Genomic DNA, 21,957 nt, shown 5'->3' with positions numbered 1-21,957 from the left:
TTATTAGTACTCAGTAGAGCTTTTATTGGAAGGCTCTTTAAATCTGGAGTCAGACTAGTGCAAAACACACTGCTAGTCCTGCTATGATGATACCAGCAATGCTACACAGGAATGCAAATTATAGAAATTTAAAAGTACTCCTGCATCTTTTCGTATTTTTGCCAATTCCATGTACAATATCATGCCTTTGTAGCCAGAGTATAATCTTTACATTTTAATGTAAAATATAATCAGACATATTATTAAACCCATTGCCCCCATTTCCTGTTTTATAAACAGTTTATTAAATCAAATCTTAGTATTCTTAGCTTCTGTTTTTAGTTTATTTTTAGTTTATTTGATTCGATTCAGATGAAAAAAGTAAGCTCACAGTTTTGCTTTAAGTAGCAGTAACCCACTACACCACTACGAAGTCAGCGGCACATACAAACAACTGCAGTTTTTTTTTTTACTTTAAGTTGCAAAATACGATGAGATGGGTTTTTCCTAACAACATTAACCTGAGTTAAAAGTAGAAAAATGAGCAGCCTTTTCAAAAATTCCCGCAAAGTTATATAATGACAGAAAATATTTAATGCTTAGACGATACACTCTTCAGATTTTTGCACATCTGATAACAATCTTTAAACACATGCAGTCAAGCACATATATTAAATGCTTTTTAGTCATCCTTGAAAATAGTCCCCCAGACCATGGTAGACCTCATTCAGCCTGTTGCTCATGTAATAGCATGGAAGAATTAAAACTAATAATGCTACATACTTGGCTAAATCAACATTTCCCTCTTTGATATGTTCAATAAATATGTCGTGGAGATATAACTGTCAGGGTCAGGACAAAGGGGAAACATTAACGGTGCTGTTCACTTCTTTGATCTCGTGTTCAGTGGGTAGATGTGCACAGCCATAGAGATGAAGCACCTTCAGCCTAAAAAGAGACAAACATGGAAACAGATCATAGGTGCCAGCATGCAGTTTTTATATTTTGTAGCTACAGAAAGACTTTTGATTTGGGTATAGATTGCTGCTTTATTTTGCCATGTCACTCACTTATTAGATCACTAGCAGCTGACTTTCATATTTTCTAATAATTTCCACCAAACAGATCATCATTGTATTAATTACTGGAGAGCTGACATGCTTTATTTTAATTGGTCAGTTACAGTGTGCTCATGATAAGATGGAAGGAGAGTGGGTTTTTTTTGTAACTTTCGTAACTGTCATATGTTATGAAAACTTCACAGAGTTTCAAACTGCATAATCATGTCTCAGCATGTAATTTGTTTATTGTGACACTCATATATGTTTTTACACTCGTATGAACTTCTAAAAGATTGTTCTATTGAATTTAGGAGACAGATACAATATAATGAGCATAGTGTCAGCTCAGGCAGACCCATGAATTAAATGGAGCCCACAGTCCTGGGACATCAGCTGATCTCAATGCCTGTCCTCAATATTTGATGGCTCAGCTGATATCCTTCTGCACATATTATTAGGACATTTTATAAAAGGTTCACTATTTAAGTTGTCCCAGTCTCCCCACTACATCCCTGATTCTCCTTTTCATGTGGCACAGCTTCACCAGATGCTACTAGATAAACTACAGTCCATCCAGAAAGTAATTTTTTTTTTTACACATTTTATTGTGTTACAGCCTTATTCTACACACAGCAAAATTCTACACACAGTGCCCATCATTTTTAAACATCATTTATATATGAGCTAATTATAATTTTATCCTGTAAAAGGTCATGGGGGGTGAACCTAATGTGTTCATGTGTGCTAAATTTAGAACTGCAACAGTGGAAAACATTTGAATATGTACACAAATTAATAGAAATTGAGTTTGAAAGTGTGTTGAAGAGCAGCTACTGCAACCTTGTGAAACACTGTATTGATACGTCCTTGTGTTCATTCTGCTCAGTGGAATTAATGGCAGTACACACTGACTCTGCATTTTGTGCAGAGAATAAAGGAACATCTTTGAATGTGTGTGTTTTTACCTCTTGCAATGTTGGCAAAGCTTCAGTATTTTCTTTACGGTGATGTGGCAGAAACTGAGTTTGATGGTATGAAGATGTCTGTTGCAGTAATTTGCTAGCAGAGAAACCCTGGGTCACATCATGCACACACACACACACACACACACACACACACACACACACACCCATTATGTATGTAGCAGCAACACCAACACTGCTTTAGCTGTCAAGTTTTTGGTTGGAGCAGACAGAATCCATTCAGGTGAGGGTACACTTGTTCATCACTAACACTGACACTAGTACACAGATCACATGTGGTTTTGATGTGCGTTGTACCCTCTGTTTCCGGTGCTGGTGGAGCTGAGATCCAGCTGCTGAAGTCTTGTGCAGCCCAGAGCCAAAGACTGAACACCTGCATCTGTTACTGCTTTACAGCCACTCACATCAACAGCTCTAACTCACACAAACAAAAACCCACATGGATATCATAAATGATAATTGTTAATATGTCAAGTCTAAAATCTCACAGAAGCCTGAGAAAAATATTAATTTTGCTTTTTATTTTATAAAGTAAAACATATTTTTTGTACAGTTCCTCTGGAATTTTTTTTGCTTTTAACTGGAAAAACAAACCCACACTCCTGAAATGTTGTGATTGACTTTAAGGCCGGTTTTTATTGATAAGAACACAGCTGGCAACGGTTGGTTCTTATTAATTATGTGCACTTTGCTTCACTTTGCATATGTGTGGATACCTGATACAAGGTGAATATTTGCTGATGCTATGCAGTGTCAGGTCAGTGACTCCAGGACAGGAACTGAAGGACAGACTCTGAAGTTCAACGCAGTTCTGGAGCAAAGTATCAACTATGGCATGAGTGACCTGTTAGTGGCAGGGACTACATTTAGAGTACTATTAAAGACAGAGCTGCAGTTCCATAAACATTCAATGTGCAGATTCAAATTGAGTCACAGAAAACTATCCACCTGTAGTCCTGTGAGATTCAGTGAAATGAGGCTTTTGAGCCGTGCTGTGAACTCAGTGAGGCTGTTTACGGTGATTTTTGGCACTCGTCCGATGTTTAGATGCTGAAGGCCGGGAATCATCTGGATATATGAAGACGTGCAGAAATGTACAAGGAGTTATTTTTTTACACACTAAAGCGTGTTTAGTAAATGAAGCTCTGCAGAGCATCGTAGTTTTTTTTTATTTTAAATTTTATATTAATATTATGTGTTTTTAACTGTTATATCAAAATTTAGCACCTCATATACTGTCTGTAGCCAGGATGGAGTGAGGAACTGACAGCCAAACACCTCCAACCTGCACAGGCTAAAACACAATGTTGTAAACACCAAAAACAACAACATGACAATCTTGATGTGGTGGTTATTTAATGTCCTTCTGATAATCACATCTCACTCTTCACGAGATGAAGCAGTATTTATTTCAAATAATAAAAACATTCAGTGTCCAGGAATTCAAACTAAGCTTAAAATAAGGATTGCGAGGATTAACTAAGGATTATCTGAAACATAAGAGCAGCGTCTTTCGAGGCTTAGACTTAAGGATGTGAGGTGTCAGCCACTACAAGCAGTTATCAGAATGACATTATAGTTTTTCTCTTTGATGCAATTCTCACAACTCCTCCAGTTATTAAATCAGTTAAGTCAGAGGTTTCAAGGTGTTTTATGCCAGTGGCCACAACAGCCCACTGTGATCTTAAGTGGGCTGGACAACCAGATGAAAATCCCCTTTCTGTCAGTGCAAAGAAGTTTGACTGCACATTTAATCCCTGTGATATCTCAATAGAAGAAAAAGAAGTGCAAATTCAACAGCACCCTGAAATTCGCTGTCTGACAGAGAGACTGTATTTCACATTTGAAGTGTAGTTCAGATTTCGACTTGACTAAACTAAAACTCATCTGACAACCACTTGAAGACATCCCCCCAAAAAACCCTTCATGCACGATATTTACAAAGACAGTTTATCCAGAGACAAACATGCACGTGCATTATGGGATGCTTTCTAACCCCCACCTAAGCCTACAGTGTAGCATGAGTTACACCACCATTAGCAGTAAATGTGTTAATAGGGAAGGATTCTGACCTGTCTTTGTGTTTCATGACAAGTTCTTTCAGAGGGGCATCAGTAATATGACAGCCATTCAGGACAACAGATTTGAGTCTATAGAAGAAGAAACAAAGTTATCCGCCCATGTCAGATTCTTTATTTGGTATTATAACAGAGGTTAAGAAACTGGATCGACTGATTTCAACAAACACTTGGCATCAGTGGGAAGTAAAAACTTAACAGTAATAAAACTCAGGCAAAATCAAACTCATGGAAGTGCTAACATCTACCGGTTGTGGATGGATGCATGGATGGACAGACCCACAAATATGAAGATATAATATTTTCACCATACAACATGGCCTTCCTTACTCTGAACACAGTAAACAATTCAACATGTAAAACTTTTTTTTTTTCACTTCACTAACATAAAAATGGCAAGAAGTCAATTACACACAACCTAGAGTGAAGGTTTTTACTAATTTTAGAGGTTAGGTCAAGGCAATTAGTGGGAGTTGTTAGGGTCACTGTAACATCCTCCTATGTGTGTGTACTTGTTTAAGTGTCTTCATGAGGACCATAAATTGGCCTCTCACTGTATTCATGGGGACCAACAGTCAATGTGGGGACTAAATGCCAGATTTCATGAATTTGAAGGCATGCTTAAAATGTTGTATTTAGGTTATGGTTATAATTAGGTCATGGTTACTCAGTAAGCCGTGAAAACAAACATATGTGTGTGTGTGTTTACTGACCCTTTTCTGTAATCCGTCAGAGCCTTCACTCCTGTGTCTGTTGCTCCACTCCAGCTTACATCCACACTAGTCACGTGATCACAGAGCTGACTAATCACCGACAACATTTGATCACCATGGAGACCAGGACCAGTACAACTTGTGACCTTGAGTTCCTGAAATGATCACATGACTTTATATTCACGATATTTGCACTGCTGTCACAAAATACTGATGCAAGCCACGAAATATCACATTTTACCCACTTTACATCTATGAGACTTGTGACCAGTGATGGAAGATGCATTCAGAGTGTGGGTTCAATAAAAAAGTGTCAGCACAAAAACAGCTAATGCATGTGATTTTTTTTACATAACAGTCAGACACAACTCTAAGTTATGTGCACAGCCTTTCAGCAGAACATCCAATCCTTCGTGCCACCTCTGCGTGATTATCATTTAGTTATTTACTCTATTGAATCATATTCTTGTATTACTTTTCTTGTTATCGGATTTATTTTTTTTTTACCTTAAGCGAATTCCTACACAGTGAGAAAAACATCTGCAGCCCACAGGAGGAGACAGAGAGGCCACTGCAGCTATACAGAAACAAACTTCGAGGACAACGTCTGCCCACACACAGCAACCACTGGTCAGTTAAAGCTGAGTTTTCAAGCCTTAGATTTTTCCCTTGAAGGAGGAGTAAAACATAAACTTTTGTTTAATGTATGCAGCTTTTTTGTTAATTCAAAACTCTGAACTGTAGTTTCTATGCATCACTGTGCAGGTCAGTGTAATCATGTGTATGTTTGTTCAGGGAGCAGTAGAGCACACACCAGCTGGAAGCTCTTACATCATGAGAACGTACCATGTGCTGCTACTTGGAAAAGTTTAGAAAATCCCTCTGACATCTGTCGTGTGTTTGATCTGAATTTTAGCAGAATGATACTAAAATCTAGCTGAAGTGTTTACAAAACTACAGGTTCACTCACACAGTGAGTGATCAGATGCCAGTGCATGCAGGCGGTGGCAGACCTGCACCACTCTGGATAAATCCCTATGAGGCAACAGAGACAGGATGGACAGCCACACCTCATCAGGCAAACACAGCCAGCGGTCTCTTACAGGGACGCCTGCTGACTAGCAGGTGTAATGACACCACAACATGCAAAACAGAAAGTAGAGGGATTATTTTAACAAGGCACTGTGAAATGTTACCAGCGATGTTAAGATTTTTACATGAAAACATCAGATAGACTTGGGTTTTAATCAGAAACAGTTTAAAAAAGGTTAAAACTATGTGTGCATGGAGTAAAGATTTCCTACCTGGTATTCAAAGGTATTGTCCATACTGACATCCGTGGCAGAGTCTGTAAGTGTGAACAAAAGTTACACATTATAGTCTGATGTAAAAACAGTGCTAATTCTGAGGACTTCCAGCATTTACTTGGTTAAAAAGTGAAACGCATAAGTAAACATTATATCGGCTTGTTAACCAGAATGTCTTATAAAGAGTGAAATGAATTATACATAAGTTTCAACAGATGGAGCAAATTTGTCATGTGAGATGTTGGTGACTGAGCTTTCCTTTGATCTTCTGTTTTTTATAGCACTTTATCATCTTTTTGCAGTTTTGTCTGTAATTTTGATGTCAAGCTTACACTCACATGTTGTAAGTCCAGAGTCATCATGATGAAGAGTGTGTTTCTGTACAGGTTGAGGGATCAAATTCAGTTTCTTTGTATACTTGATTGCTTGTTGATGTCTGCAGGAGACAAAGGGTGAAGTTCAACTTGTCATCATCACACAGTAGAAACAATTATTTGGCTATTAAAATTTAAATTTGGTTCATATACCCTTAGATAAGAAGACAAAAGTGTACATCAGGACGGAGTAGACTTCTGGGCAAACTTAACGAGCTTTTCTAGTATAAACTTGTTCGACGGTTATGAACAACTCTCCAAACACTAAATAAGCTAACCTTGGAAATCTTTCTCCCAGTGAATTATCAGTGAGGATCCAGCGATCTCTATCTCCAGCTCTCTTTGTTGGATCTTTGAGAATCCTCTGATGATCTGTACTGTCTGGATGATGTCTAATCCTGTTTTGAAGCAAACCTGACCAAAGACACACAAGAGGAGGGGAAGACATATTAGCAAACTACTTAAACCTTTTCATCTCAGCATTCCTTGAATTACAGTATTTATTTGTAAAACCCGTTGACAACTTGCTGTAGAGCACTTACGAGTTATAAATAAGTCCATGACAGGCTGATATTTCTTCTAAGGATAGAAGTGAGGAAATTTAGTTTTTGATAAGAAAGCCAAACATTAATGTCCAAATTTAAAATGTGATAATCTTTTTTTCTGTCCTGTTTATCTCATAACCTAAGGGTTCATTTTGTGACAAAGTGAAAGCATCTTGACACCTTGATAGTAATAATTAGCAATGCCACATTTTTAATCTTTTAAACTATAGCATTTTTAAAGAAACACCCATCCATCTGTCTTCTTCTACAGATGGATGGATTTGGATGGTCTTGGTTTGACTGGAGCCCTTTCCAGCTGTCATAGGGTGAGAGATGATGGGGTACACTCTGGACAGGTTGCCAGAGACAGTCATTCACACTCACATTCACATCTAGGGCCAGTTTAGAGTCAGTAATTAGCCTAACCTGCACATATTTGGGCGGTGGGTGAAAGCCAGAGAACAAGGAGAGAACATACCAGGAGAGACTCCACACAGAAATGCTCCAGTTGGCTGGTCGATTCAAACCCAGGACCTTCTTGCCACCACACCACCATGCTAACCGGACTGTTATTTATTAGATTTTTCATCATCATTTATTGGTATTCTGTTAAACCCACATTTTACTGTTTTAAATTGTTGTATAATAATCTAGTTCTTTTACATATAATCTAATTGATTATAGCTTGAAATATTGAACTAATACAATTTTTTTATATTCTTTTTAAATTCTGTAATTTTGATGTGCATTCACCGGAAAATCCAAATTTCCAACTATATCTTGTTTTTTAAAGGGTTATATGAACTTTCAGTTGAATTTGATTATTCTGAAAAACACCAGGCAAACAGTATATACATGACCCCAATGCAGTGAAGTGAAGACAGCAAGGTAACAAGACTCAGGTGCAAACATCAAGACAAGAGGACTACATATGAATGGAAATTAACTACCAAAGTAAAACAATAAGTTAGTAAGGATAAATAAAACAAGAAAACTCAGTTGTAAACTTGACATGCAGAAAACACAGCTGGAAAACAGAGGAAAACACTAAAGAAATGATTCATTAAAATACAAAGAACTAAAGACTCAAAATACTGAGAAAATAAAAGAAGATGAAAAGGAAAATAATAAACAAACTAAAGGCCAAATGGAGAATGTTTAAGAACAAAATACAAGATCCATAAATTCTAAACTCAGGGTCCATACACCTCAGGACCATGAACACAGGTCGATTGATTGCATATAACCCATATAACAATTTCCATACCTGGGTTAGAAACAAGAGCAGCATCCTTCTCCACACAGTACACATCACCTGGCTTGTTCTCATCATTCGAGGCTCTCTCTTCTGCAGTTTCCTTCATAAGAGCTGTAGTATCTGCAGGTGTTTGCTTCACAGTCAAATTGCTGCAAGATTTAGCATTTCTATATTCGCTAGGAGTTTTATTGGTGCCATGTGAGCTCCTCTCCTCTGCGCTTTCTGCTGCGGTGGCTCCTTTGCTTCCTGTGTTGTTAACCTGTTTTTTAATCTCAGGATTTGTGATGTGAGAGTTCAGTTCAAAGCACGACCCCGGACAAGCTGGAGCTTTAACATAATTGCCCATTTCTCCAGATGTCGTCCCCTTTTCCTCAGGTGACTCAGGCTTGAAATGCTGGCTTATTCTGAGGTGATTTAGCTGAGCCACACATAGCTGGTACTGCTCATACACACTCAAATGTAATGACAATTTCAAGGGATGGATAAAATGGGAATTAGCTGTTTTTGCCGTCTGCTCAGGTATCATCTCTGGCTCAGCGAGGCTTATTTGACTATATGTGTGATCTGAGCTGGATTCCTGTTCTTTTCTATAATTTCCTTCAATCCTGTTGTCTTGTATTTTCTCCTTCTCATTTTCTTCCATCCGCTTGTCCTTTTTTCTCAGTACCTTTTGACTTTCTGACACCTCTCTTTTAGCTCCAGCTCTTTTAGAAGTCATGCCACTGAAATTGTTGCTTTCATGTAGCGGTTTTAAGATATTCACTTCACTGTATGCTGTGCTGTTTTTACAAATCGCATTGCTCCCAGATGATGTGGACTCTTTGATCAAGTGTGTTGCAGCATCAGATGTGAATGTGTGGTCCCTTTGATTAGTCATGTGAAATTTGTTTGTTCTGCAGTAGTCTTGGCTAGAAATGTGTTTATTGGTGGCATGTTGTTGCTCTGTACGTTTTATATTTTCAGTTTCAGTATCAGGCCAATTTTCTTCCTCTGTTCCTGGGGGGAAAGAGACAGGACTGTGGAGGTCATATGAAAACGTATATCTACAGGAGCTGGTTAGATCATTTAAAGATCTGGATTGACAAGTTGTTTTCATACTTGATCCTCCCCCATATACCTCACGAGCACCGGCATCAAAGGAAACTGGATGATGATATTTAGGTCCAGATGAATGTTTGGGTGAGATTTTCTTGGTTCCTTTGTTTTTCATATCGTTTATCAAACTGTCAGTTCTACAGAGTTCATGGCAAATCACTGAACCACTGCAGAGATATCTGTTAGCCCAGTCCAACACATGCCTGAGCTTCTGCTGCTCGCTAAAGAGAGAGTCACTGAGAAGATGAAGGCTCAGCTCCTGGTTGACACCCTGCCTACAATTCCCAACATCCTCCAGGAGTTCAGACACGGCACATTTTGTTGTAGTAGTTAGATCTGGCATTTGAAAAGATGTCTCTTCTCCAGTTTCATCCATTATTGCATGCTTTAGTATTTGGCCTTCCTGTGTACACCTTAATATGTTCTCTGTAAACAATCAAGTTATTTACATTAATGGCAGAACAGTCCTGTTTATTAGACGCAAAACAAATGTTTAATGCACACACTATGCAGAACATATTGAACACATCGACATGCAATACACTGAAAAAGTCACCCCTCATTTCTTTATATTTTGCTAGGACAATGAGAGATCATGTTCAATGGGGGTCATGTTGAAGAATGAAGTTGTTTCCAATCAGATGCTTTTCAGAAAGTTTTACAAAGTGTATCAAAATCTGATGGCACTTTTCTGCATTCATAGTTTCATCAGTTAATAAGACATCGTTAATACAACTGCTTGAAATGCACTCCTAAACCATTAAATAGCCTCCACCATGTTTTACTGATGGCTGTAGATACTCACTGTTGTGCATCTTTTCTGACCTCCGTCATACATACTGACAACAGTTTCAACCATGAATGTCAAATCTGGATTTCATCCATTTCCTTCTACCTATCTAGTTGAGGGCAGCAGCTAGGTGGGAGTCTATGCCAGCTTCATGGGGCAGAGGAAGGATACATCCTGGACAGGTTTCCAATCTATCAAGAGAGAGAATCCACATTTACACCTGTGGTCAGTGTGGAATCATCATTTAATCTAAAAGCCAGTGGCAGGCCAGAGCACCTGGAGATGATACGCAGACTTCACAAAGAAAGGCTGGAGGATTCAAACCCAGGATATTCTTGCTCTGAGGGGAAAGTGCTAACTACAACATTGTGCTACCTCAAATTTAGATTTGTTTCTCCATAAGACCTGTTCCACTGATTTTCAGTCCAGTTCTAGTGTAATTTGGCATACCTCAGCCTTTTGTCCATTTACTCTTTTTACAAATGGCTTCTTGATAACCAACCCTCCACTTATTTGTGAATGTGGGATAGGTCCACTTGGAGTTTTTCTGTTTCCTCTTTTTTATTTAAATACAAACTGTTTGATATTTTGCAATGACCCTGATGAAGGCCACAAGCCGAAGCGCATTGGTTACCTAATGAAGTTGTTCCCTAATACTTCAAGTGTGGCTGGAGTCTTCACATCATTCAACCTTTCACTGAGACTGTTTCCAATCAGGCTTTGGTGAACAGCAGCTGGATCAACTGAGGAACAGATACATCTCTCAGATCTTTTGCTTTTTCCTATTTCTTACAGACACAACTTTCAGATACTGTTCATTTACTGCAGCTAGTTTTTTAAGCCTGCAGTTTCTTCTTTTGTCCTTCTTTTGGTTTTTGTTTTTTTTTTTGCAGAGACACCGTGCATCAATCAAAAATATGCCAGGTTTTCGGCTAATAGCTTATTGGGAAATACCTTGTTGGTGCAAATTATACTATCAGACTGCATTATCACACAACCTTGGTTCACTGAAAAAGCAGCCAATGTCAAAAACCCCAAAACCAAAACAAAAAAACCTCAGAAAGCCTGGAGAACTTTAGATGAAGATAGAAGCAAAATATAAAGAAACAAGTGGTGCTCTCCAACATCCACTCTAAGAATTACATGGTTCGGCTATTTATGCCACAAAAATAACAGATTTAGTTTGAACCAGTTTAAGAGAATAATCACTCTTACCCAGAACTCTTTCCTGGCTTGTATTTTGATAGTTCCAGCCATAGAAATCACAAGTAGCATCTAAAACACATGAAGCTCAGGCTGCAGTAAAGCTCTGAACACACCCATGGAAATCTTGTGTTGCTTACACAAATATCACCATAGAGATCTCAACACAAGCTGCAGCAACTCCTTTTTACCACAGGAGGGAGGCAAATCTCTGACAAAATGGGATAATAGCAGGAATAACTCACACAGTAGTAACAACATTTCAATGTATATTCATCAGGGAGCTTTATTGTGGCAGTATTAACATATAAAACAAACCATGTTTTCTGTTATAACATACAAACATTCAAAATGTTCACTTCACAAAGTTCATAAGGCTTGGTTGTCCCAGTAGAGAGGGGGGGGGTCGTTACTCGAGGGATGGTTTTCCCCTTTTTTCTGACTCTTCCTAAATCAAATCTCCCAGAGTTTATTATTAAAAGTGACAAAATGACAAAAAAGAAACAACAAAATGATTTGACTAACTGATAAAACAACAAAACAATCAGATTTAACCATAACAATCAAAACAATACAGGGACCGTGCAAGAGATTCTGCTACTACTTTACATGCCCACACAACACTGAAATAATATACAGTTTATTTTGCTCTACCATGTGATGTCCAGTAGTTTTGCATATAGTAGACCTGAGTTCAAATATTTAAAATCTTAAATAAATGAATTAAAACATGTATTAGTGTATTCGGTTGTGTATAGTCATTTTAAACTATCTGATTTCCAAGTGTTAGTTAAGTGTTTTTGCTGTTAACTTTCCAGATATGTAGACAAGCAGTTAAATTTAAGGTTTGTAAATACTTGACTCATGCCGGTATCTTCTGAATTTGCACTCAGACATGACATCAAATGGTGTGATTTCTTTCTTTTTTTTTTACTTTACTATTTTTTTTTCTTTATCACAGTTTTCTTTACGTTTAGGCAACAAAAGTTGTTCTCTCAGTCCATCCTGTATCCTTTTTGTCAATAACAGAAACCCAAGTTCTGTAGCTCAAAAAAAGAGCTGAATCTCAAAGTGGTTCAATTCCCCTTTTCTTAAAGGCTGTTAATGTATAATTGAGCTACAGACTAACATAATGCTACAGTATCAAATAGACACCAAAGGCCTTTCTGTTGTTTGCAATGAATCAGTGGTTGATTCTAATTTTCTAGTTACAACTCTGAGGAAGTTGGAATTAATACTTTGATAAGTGAGGTTAAATTCATTTCTGTGAAGTGAAAGTGAATGAAATCTAGCCTTGCTAATGGCATCAGTGGCTAATATGCTAGCATGCTCTGTTAGCAATGAGGTCTGGCTTTAATGATGTACAAGCACACAGCAAAAGCACAATGTAGCTAACTAGAGGAGCTGCTCTTCAAGGGATGAGAATATTACTTCTTCCAAGGAGCCAACGTCTTATACTCAGAAAAAGTTAACACAGTTAGCAACCACCTGTAGCCTATGTTGAGAAGTGAGTGACTAAAATTAAGTCCAAAGCTCACTGCAAAGTGGTTTTTGGTTTCAAAAAGATCATCAGTTTCTCCTCTTGGTAAAAACACAGAGAACATGCATTTATCTAAGATGGTTGAGACAGCCAAGCCTGTAATCTACAGTGGATTGCTTTACACAGACAAGACACACAGAGGGAAGAAAGAAAGGAAATCTTTAACCAGACTGTTTTTTTTCTTTTGCCACAGCTATAAACACAGTATTTACAGATGAAGGGCATGCAACTTGCACTGAGAGGTCAGCAAAAGGAACCAAAAAAGAGAGATTCCCTGGTTTAACTGCAGGAAGATGGAGCACAGAAATAAAGAACCAAGGCCTGCATCTTTACAGCCGTGAAGAGTCTTTTAATCTGTGGTGAATCTCTTGAGCACTTTGATGCCTGTGCATACACGCTATGAAGAGAGAGATGATGGTGATCATTTAGCAGTGCATACAGATCAGCTTTGTTCACTCGAGCGAAGCCGTTAAAAAAAAGAAATCTCAGAATCTGCAGCGTTAGATGCAAACATCGTCATCAGAGTCATTTGGCCCTTTGCTCAGTTTCACCTTTGAAACTCAGTGCATGTGCTGTAGTAGGAAAATAAATGCTTTGTCCTCAAATAAACTTGTTCCTGTTGTTACTGCATATCTGCTATATATGCATAAAGCTTCTTAATGCATAAAGTCCACAGTTACACGACAACACAGCTGATAACATGAGGCAGAATAGATAGAAGAGAATGTGAGGGCTGTGCACTGCAGAAGCCTCTGTAGCAGCTCACTTACAAAGAGTATGAGGAGTGGAAAAATCAACTTTAAATGATGATTTTGTAATAGACCCTCGAGACTGGCTAGAAATTATACTTTGTTGCCATTCCCAGTTGTGATAGTAGTGCAAAGAGCATTGAAGTTTATCTATGAAGGCCAAACTGCACGTACAGGCTCTCAGAGAAGGAGTTTTGTGTAGTATTTTAATGAAACTGACATGGATGCATACATTAGTTGAGTGAAATTATGCTACAACAACACAGACAGTCAGCCAACATATTAATGTCTAACTTCACCTACAGTGCTTGGTTATTCTAAATAGCAAGACATATGAGATAAAGGTTATGGATAAATTACATGGTGTGTATATGCATTTTTTTTTATTAATGACTTTTTCATTTTTTAAACATAAACTGCATAAATGCCCTTTCCTGAGAAGTTGATCCAAATCAAACTACATTTCGGACACAACTACATCTGTTTTCATTTGATCTGAAGCCATTTAGCCTCACTTTCATTCAGAGCCACTATGCTGTAACAGACAGCCATCGTCACAGGTTCAACCAACAAGTTAATGGCTGTAAGGTCCAAAACGTCAACTTTTACTTAGTGACACTTTTGAGATCATCTATACAGACAGCACACACACAGAAACCTTGACTTGCTTTATATTTGACCTCACCTTTTATACTTTCATGGTAGACAAATGTGAATAACTTCCAAAATCCTACACTCTCTGGTCCAGATCAGTTTTCCTTTGTATATATATAGCAGGATGTCACTTCCAATGGCTTGAGTTGATCCTAAATTTACATACCAATCAACAACAAATTACAGTTGTGGTCAGATGTTTACATGCACGCGTCATGAAAGTTATGGCAACTTTGGGCTTTTAATGATTTCCTTGAACTGTTCTTTTCCCAGCGTGGAATCAATGTACAGCATACATCTTTAAAGACCGGCTGCACTATTTTGAATGTATTTTTTATCTAATCCACACATGGTGGACACAGGGTGGACACAGGGTGTCGCTTGAATAAATTTTGGAGCTGTCCACATGGACACATTTTTTTGTGGAGAAAAGGTGTATGGTGAAATGAGACAAATATTGAGGTGTTTGGCCACAATGACAAGAGCTACTTTTGGAGCTCAGGCTTTAAAACCTACTCTGCACTAACTATCAAGCATGGTGGTGGTAGCATCATGCTCTGCGTCTGTTTTGCTGCCAGTGGTATTGGTACACTGGACAAAGCAGATTCAATAATGAAGACAGAGGACTTCATCCAAATTCTTTAACATCATTTGGACACAATAAGGTGTTCCAACAGGACAAAGATCCCAGAACACATCAAAACTGGTTTTGGAATGCATAAAGCAGCCTAACGTTAAGCTTCTTGAGTGTCCTTTCTGAAGTCCTATCCTGAACACTTGAAAATGTATGGACTGTGCTTTAAAGCCGGGTCCATACCAAGAAACCAACCAGTTAAATAAACTCTACCAATTCTGCCAAGAGTGGTCAAATATCCAGCTAGAATTACAACAGAGATGTTGATGGCTACCAAAAGCATGAGGTCAAGGTGCAACAAGAGATTTTCAACAAAATATTAGTCAGAGTACATCTATATATTTAAGCCTGCATACTTTTTACTTATACTTTAACTATCCTTTTGTGAATTAGAGAAAATCCAAAATGAATTGAAACTCATGCACAAAGTTTGTATTTTTATAGTCATTAAATATGTATATTGTAAAATCATTCTACCCTGAAAAAAATGCTCAAAGAAATCATTAAAATCCACAGATTATCATGACATTGATGATGAGTCTATGCAAACACACCTGAAGTGAATAGGGACTGTTTCGCTATGAAACTGTAGGCCTTCGTGTTGATATTACTTTGATATCCACCAAGTAAAGCAAATAAAGCAGTGCTGACATATTATCCAATATCCTCAGATCCCAATCTGATAAAGCATTCCCAGGAAACAGAGGATCCTTAATGCTCCCTCTCAGAGGATTTTGCCAGTACCTGTGGGGCCTATACAGTGCTAGGAAAGTGGTTTTAGTTTATTTGGTGACTGATCGGGGTAAATACTTAAGCCGAATCAGAAGTATATGTCCATGAACAGAACCTTAAATCTCCTCAAACCAGAATCCCATGATTCACTGTGTCTACACTGCAACATGATACCTCTGTCTTTGGTCACATCCAAAGATAAATACTCAACATGATGCAACCACAGAACCTTTTAGAAATGTACTCTAATGACTGTGTCTGTGACCAAACTGCTGATCTTATTCTGCAAGATTAATAACTGCAACTGCAACCGCACCAATACATTACCTTCATGAGCGGTTTCAGGCCATTAAACGCATCACTTGTCCCACCGTGTATCATCTAGACACAGTGTAGTTGGAGCACACTCTTTTGAGTCAGCCACACCAACCCATCTTAGTTTCTCCTGAAACTTATGCACCGCTCCCTGTGAAGTAGCACGTTGCTGACTAATCAAAAATGAACCTTAATTCCACGATCATTTTCCCTCATAAGCTTCCATATAACCTTTTCTTCCTTTTTTCATACATTTACTGCAGACTCTGTCCATAGTGTTTAAAGACGCATGAGCGACCGTAAACTAATGAGCTAACATTTAGTTCAGATGACATTAACACTTTCATCGAAAAACATTTTATCAAGGAAAACAAGCTGAGAGTTTCTCTCGGGCCTTCCTTCCAAAATGACATCACGTAATCTGAAACAGTTGTAATCAGTGATCTGTGTAAAAGATTTGTGCTATAGCCTCTGTAGGAAAAAGCCAGGGTGCTACCAAGCCAACAACTGTTGGTGGTAGTCCTAAAAAATAGTTTAAATTTTTCAACACTCACACCCTGATAAATCTCAGTAAATTCGCTTTTTTTGTAATCTTTTGTAAACTATTAATTTGAAAATAAGCTCAAAGTAGATCCTCTGACTGAAAAATTCCTGAAAGATCTGGATCACATAAAAATGTACAAAATGTTAAAAACAAGTTTTTTTAATTGGCATTATTATCAATATCTCTTGTTGTTTTTTTAAATATATATGTATATATTTATATAATGTACCTCTGACTGTGGATGTTGTTGTTCAGTGACTAATCAATCATAGCTTTCTGCGTCCACCCACTCCGTCATGACTGACAGGCTCTGTGACCAATCAGGTGCTCTGCTCCAAGGACAGGAACCAATCAGAAAGGTTCGTGGAGAGTCTCCGCATCAACTTATCAGCATCAGGAGTGAACAGCCATTCAAATTTCTTCTTTTTGGAACTTTTTCTATGTCCATTACATCCCTTTCCACAAGTTCCTCCTTGAGCATCTACTTTCTTCTATCTTTTCACTTCATCACTATCTGAAGTGTTTATCTTAACAAGTGACTAAATGCTACAATTAAAATCGTATTTCGCTCTTCCACACAGCAAATTACGCAGCCAAAGAGGTGAAACAAATGCTCTTGTTCCAGTGTTTTTGCCTCATTTTAGGGATCCTGACAGAAATTTAATTGATTTTTTTTTTTTAATGAAACATCCAACAAGAATTTTGTGAGCCAATGTAGTGTTGCTTAAACTACAAAGTCTCATTTCATCTCTTTGGCAGACTGGTGTTTTGGCTAAATACTAGATTAAATATAAGATTAAATCACATGTTAAGACATACACTTGAACGTATTTGTTTTCCTCACAGTGACTCTTCTCTCTGCTCTTTTTTTGGATGTCTTTTCCCTTCTCAGTCTGACCACAGGTTCTCCATGGCCATGCTGATCTTACACAGGATCCAGCGTCGGAGCGGACAGTAATACTCGTAGTGAAACTGCTCAAACTCCGGTGTCTGCCGGATCTCATGGAGGAAGGACACGTCAATATCTGACTCCAGCAGCAGCAGCAGTGTGGGCACGGTGACGAGCAGGACCCCCATTACCACAGCGACAAAGCGGGCCACGCTCAACACGCAAGCATTGACTCTGTCATTGGATGACAGCAGGCGCAGACTGCTGGTCAGGACTCCGCTCATTCGACTTCTCGCAGCCAGGCGGGTGCGCTCATAGGCCCTGTCTCGCTCCCTCTCGGCCTCCAGCTGGGCCTGGATGTCGGGATCAGCATGGAGCTCCCTCAGCAATCTGACGGGGCTTTGAACTGGAGAGGAGAAGAGCAAGTCGACTCCTCCCTGGCTGTCGTCCACTGGGGTGGGAAGCATGCTGGCACAGGGACTGGAGAAGAGAGACAATAAGCAAACAGCTGATCCTATAAACATGTGCACCACAAAAATGACAATTTAAGTTTTATCAGGTAAACCATGTGAGAGGCGCTACACCAGGACCCAATGAACGTTAGTAATGTTTAGATTCAGTGTCTCCTGAATGTCCTGAGTCTCACTTATGCCTGAGAGAAACCTTTTGCTCCTAAAATGTTAAAAACTCTAACATTTGTACTTTGCTAGAGAAAATGGGCTTAAGTTGGAGTTTTCTTTCCAAAAACAGGCAACTGTATCCGTCAAAAACTCAACAATCTTTACTGTTTACACCGAACACATGAGCCAGAAAATGATCATTCAGCAGAAAACAGCTGTTGAGGCTTATTTAATAAAAAAGCTGCTTTTGACAGTTTATTATAAAGATTTATTGACCTGTAAGTAAGCTCAGAAATGGTCAGTGCGCCGCTGGCCTCATCGTCTTCCTCCAATTCATGTTCAGCTTTGGGTGTTTGAGGTCGGAGACTTGAGGTTTCCATGGAAACACGAGGCTGCAAGTCATTGCCTGAAGCAGAGTTTCCTGCTTCAGTACTTTGCTGCTCTGCATCTGCAGACCCAGCTAAAGATTTGAGGGGAGACAGGGGAACCGAGTCCTTCACGGGAGCAACACCTAGTGAGGGAGAAAAACAGAAGTCAGAGTATCTTTGTTTTTAATAAACATTCACATTTACTTCACAGGACAGATGATGAACAGACTTAGATACTTTTTTAAGAAGTGCATTTTTAGCGATGTGTCTTGCACAGTTCACAGCGGAGCTACAAAAAGCACATTTAGAGTTTGTAACTAAAAGACAGAAGATTATTTTGCTCTCCAATATGATCTCTCTTTAATGTAAATATGAACATTTTCACACTTTGTAAAGCTGGATGTTTTACCCCCCTGGTTTATTTAGAATCTATATTAAATTAGGAATATAGACCTTGTTCACACAGATGACCAGATCCCGCACAATGTTTTACAGAATGCAAATAAATAAATAAATAATATAAAATCAGAGGACACACAATGTAGTCAGTGGAGTTTATCTTAGTCAGGCTGACTGATTATAGCACTCCGTTCTTCTATTTAAATTCAGTGGATACAAAACAATGTGTTCTAATTTTTAAAAAGTAAGAAGATCATTATCTTACTATTATCTAAAAGTTCTTCTGAATGCAGTTAAAAACATACAAACTGGATTTCATGGATTATGTCCATAGAAGAGCAGATAAAGTTAAAAGTAGATTATTTGAATAAAGAATATAATAGTTTTATTCTAAACATATATTGAGAGCTCTGCCTTTATCACCACTTGCTTGACTTTTTCTTAGTATTGGCAAACTGTGCAGGATGTAATCGGCCTGCAAAAATCAATATTACTTTGTATGCAGCTGGGAATGGAGACCTCTTAGCTTTGCCTTTTTTGTGTGTGTTGCAGTTGACTACATTGACCACAAGATGGCGTTATTAGCTCACGTAAGGATAAAGCTTCAGACTTGCAAAAACAGCAACCGAGTAATAAATAAATACCCAACTGTGACATTAACACACAATTTGGTGACACCATAATAGTGCTACGCTGCAAGTGCATAGCATAGATATATGTCACTGCGTTTGGAGCAGTGATATGAGCAGTTGACAACACCTCTGTGAGTGTGAGCAACAGTTGAAGCAGCGATGAAGACCTCATGATTCTGTTGGTGTGTACAAATTTCAGCTAGCAAAATAATGCTGTGGTGTGCAGTTACACATTACTCTTTGAGATTGACGAGGTGCGAAAGATTAATGCCTAAATACACACACATTTGTTGATGAATGGAAATATGTGAAGTGTGTGTGTGTGTGTCTGCGTGTGTGAGTGAGTGTTAAAAATAAGCCTAGCTGTCTTCCTGCTGTGGATTAAGTAGGAGCTGGGAGGTAAATGTTCAGTGACATATGACTCAGTCTACACCTGTAATCCATAATCTATCTTGCTGTCTTGTGCCACTTTATGTTGTAAGGTCAAGACTCTACTGTTGGTCCCTACAAGCATAGTACACTTCAAATTTGTGGTCCCCACAAAGATATGTAAACAAGGACACACACACACACACACACACACACAGTTAAAGCACTCATACATTACAAACACAGCTGAAAACGTGTAGCCTTACAGGTTGTTAAAGAAGGGTTAAAACCTGATGAGAATACATGACAAACATTACATCTGCGATGTTTTTATGATCCATTGATTGAAAGTGGAATAATATCAGATACAGAAACTCAGTGTCAGAGTGACTAATGAGTTACCATGCTCCTGATTCAATTATAAATTGATAAAAATAAAAAATAAAAAAAAGAAAGAAAGGGCAAAGGAGTGCTGAAGAGTGAGTGGTGACTGCTACCATGGAAACACAGCAGGCAAAAAGCCAACAAGTGTGTGAACTCAGGGAGGGAAAAAAGGGGGGGAGGAATAAAAACATGGAAGCTGCAGCAGAAGAAAAACAACACAGTGATGCAGACGACGACGATGATGATGATGCTTGCAGTAAAAGAAAACAAAACTCAGATGTAATTATTGCAGTTTGTGCCTTTACTGAAATTCTGCACTGGACATGAATTTTGATTATCCCCTTTCCACAAATGTGTTGTCGTTACCCATCACAACACCAGCGGTATACTCCTCTGATTTTCTTCCCTTTGAAATCACCCTAAATTCTTCCACTAACACTGCTTAATAATCAGCTCTCAAATCTGTTGAAATGGTAAATGGACTGGTACTTACATATCGCGTCCCTACTCTGTTCAAGCACTCAAAGCACTTTCTCACAACAAGACTTGTTCACACATTTACACGAGTGCTTTTCTTTTAATGCCTGAGAACTTTTACAATAACATTCACAATCCGATGAATGCATCAAAGGCATCTCGGGGTTCAGTATCTTGCCCAAGGATACTTCAACACTCAGACTAGACTACTAGACTAGAACAACCCTGTGAATGGACGACCTACTCTGCCTTCTGAGCCACAGACATCTGATGTGGGGAGGACAAAAAGAAAGGGCTCAAAAGCAACCAAGGCAGAACTGCTTTGCACATGGTACATACAACATTATATGTAAAATTATGAATCAGAACAGAGTCCCATTCTATGTCAAGCTAAAACTCTGTTCTCGTCCAGTCGTGCCTTCCTGTTTTATTGTGATAGTTTTTGCTTTCTGTGACTCGTGTTGCATTTGCTTCCCCTCCCTCGTCATTTTTCTTTGTTGCATCGTCCCTTACTCTTTTTTGCGTCCCATGTGTTCTGTGTCTCCAGTATAGTTTTCTAGTTAGTAAATTCCTCGTATCTGCTCAGGTTAGGTTCTTTCCAGTCCAGTAGTAAAGCTGTATTTTGAGTTCAGTGTTGCTTCCAAGTCCTCCATATTGGGTCCTAATCTTGCCAGCCACATGGCAACATATCAGGTGCATCGTTTCATATTAAATCTATCATTCATAAGTGTGGCGGTGTGTCCATTACAGTTGGATGTTTGATTTTATGACACACTGATTGGAAAGCTGACTAACATTAAAATGGTACCTGTATCCTGTTTGCACTGTAACGTATTAGAAATCTATGCAGCAGGGACTGTTGAGTTCACATCATGAGCAGCTAAACCTGAGATTAAGAGTGAAAAATGATTTTGTAAATTTGCAAAGAAGAAATCCTGAGTTCTGTCTGACTTAACTAAACACATCGCTGCTGCTGCAGCTGCTTCTATTTCCCATTTATGATCCAGTCTGTCCTGTTAGCTCACATGCAAGCCGCTCCATAGATGAGGTGATTCACACTTCAAGGTGTTAGATTCCTCTGTGCCTATGCAAACACACACACACACACACACACACACACACACTAGTACTCAGAGCAGCGGTTTCCCCTGTTATGCAAGTGCCGACAGACCGATTCATCTTTGTCATGTAACCTCATCTTCACCACTCAAACACTTCAAACATAAATTTGTCTCTACGATTGTTCAGAAATAAATCAGCTATCA

At 38.6% G+C, this 21,957-nt stretch overlaps 2 protein-coding genes across 7 annotated transcripts in view; both read right to left on the bottom strand.

The window, feature by feature from the left end:
* Positions 1-550: 550 nt before the first annotated feature.
* Positions 551-11,492, bottom strand: LOC100694865 (uncharacterized). The gene is made up of 15 exons (XM_025911974.1): positions 11,399-11,492; positions 10,199-10,374; positions 8,308-9,819; positions 6,774-6,909; positions 6,460-6,557; positions 6,119-6,162; positions 5,785-5,932; positions 5,322-5,482; positions 4,815-4,969; positions 4,096-4,173; positions 3,251-3,317; positions 2,972-3,091; positions 2,740-2,867; positions 2,321-2,437; positions 551-927 (listed from the first exon to the last, which is right to left on the bottom strand). Exons 2-15 carry the CDS (start codon positions 10,206-10,208, stop codon positions 831-833), a joined length of 2,871 nt encoding a protein of 956 aa, XP_025767759.1. The 5' UTR covers positions 10,209-10,374; positions 11,399-11,492; the 3' UTR covers positions 551-830.
* Positions 11,493-11,646: 154 nt separating this feature from the next.
* The window catches only part of frmd3 (FERM domain containing 3), a 59,104-nt gene continuing 48,793 nt past the window's right edge, over positions 11,647-21,957 (bottom strand). For all 6 annotated transcript variants that reach the window (XM_025896995.1, XM_025896997.1, XM_025896996.1 and 3 more), the window contains 2 exons: positions 18,340-18,574; positions 11,647-17,923 (listed from right to left, as the gene is read on the bottom strand). In XM_025896995.1, coding sequence (XP_025752780.1) covers positions 17,443-17,923; positions 18,340-18,574 — 716 coding nt within the window. In that variant the 3' untranslated portion in view covers positions 11,647-17,442. The remainder of the gene's footprint in view (positions 17,924-18,339; positions 18,575-21,957) is intronic.

The sequence above is a fragment of the Oreochromis niloticus genome, linkage group LG12 (genome assembly GCF_001858045.2).
Source record: "Oreochromis niloticus isolate F11D_XX linkage group LG12, O_niloticus_UMD_NMBU, whole genome shotgun sequence".
Lineage (NCBI taxonomy): Eukaryota > Metazoa > Chordata > Actinopteri > Cichliformes > Cichlidae > Oreochromis > Oreochromis niloticus.
This window is presented reverse-complemented; position numbering and strand designations above follow the sequence as displayed.

What these genes read in the sequence shown, in the direction of transcription:
- LOC100694865 (XM_025911974.1), bottom strand. An exon ending in CTGGGAGAAAGATTTCCAAG is followed by an intron (nt 6,558 to 6,773) that starts GTTAGCTTATTT and finishes TGTCTCCTGCAG; the next exon opens with ACATCAACAAGCAATCAAGT. An exon ending in GTCATGAAACACAAAGACAG is followed by an intron (nt 3,318 to 4,095) that starts GTCAGAATCCTT and finishes ATTGTGTTTTAG; the next exon opens with CCTGTGCAGGTTGGAGGTGT.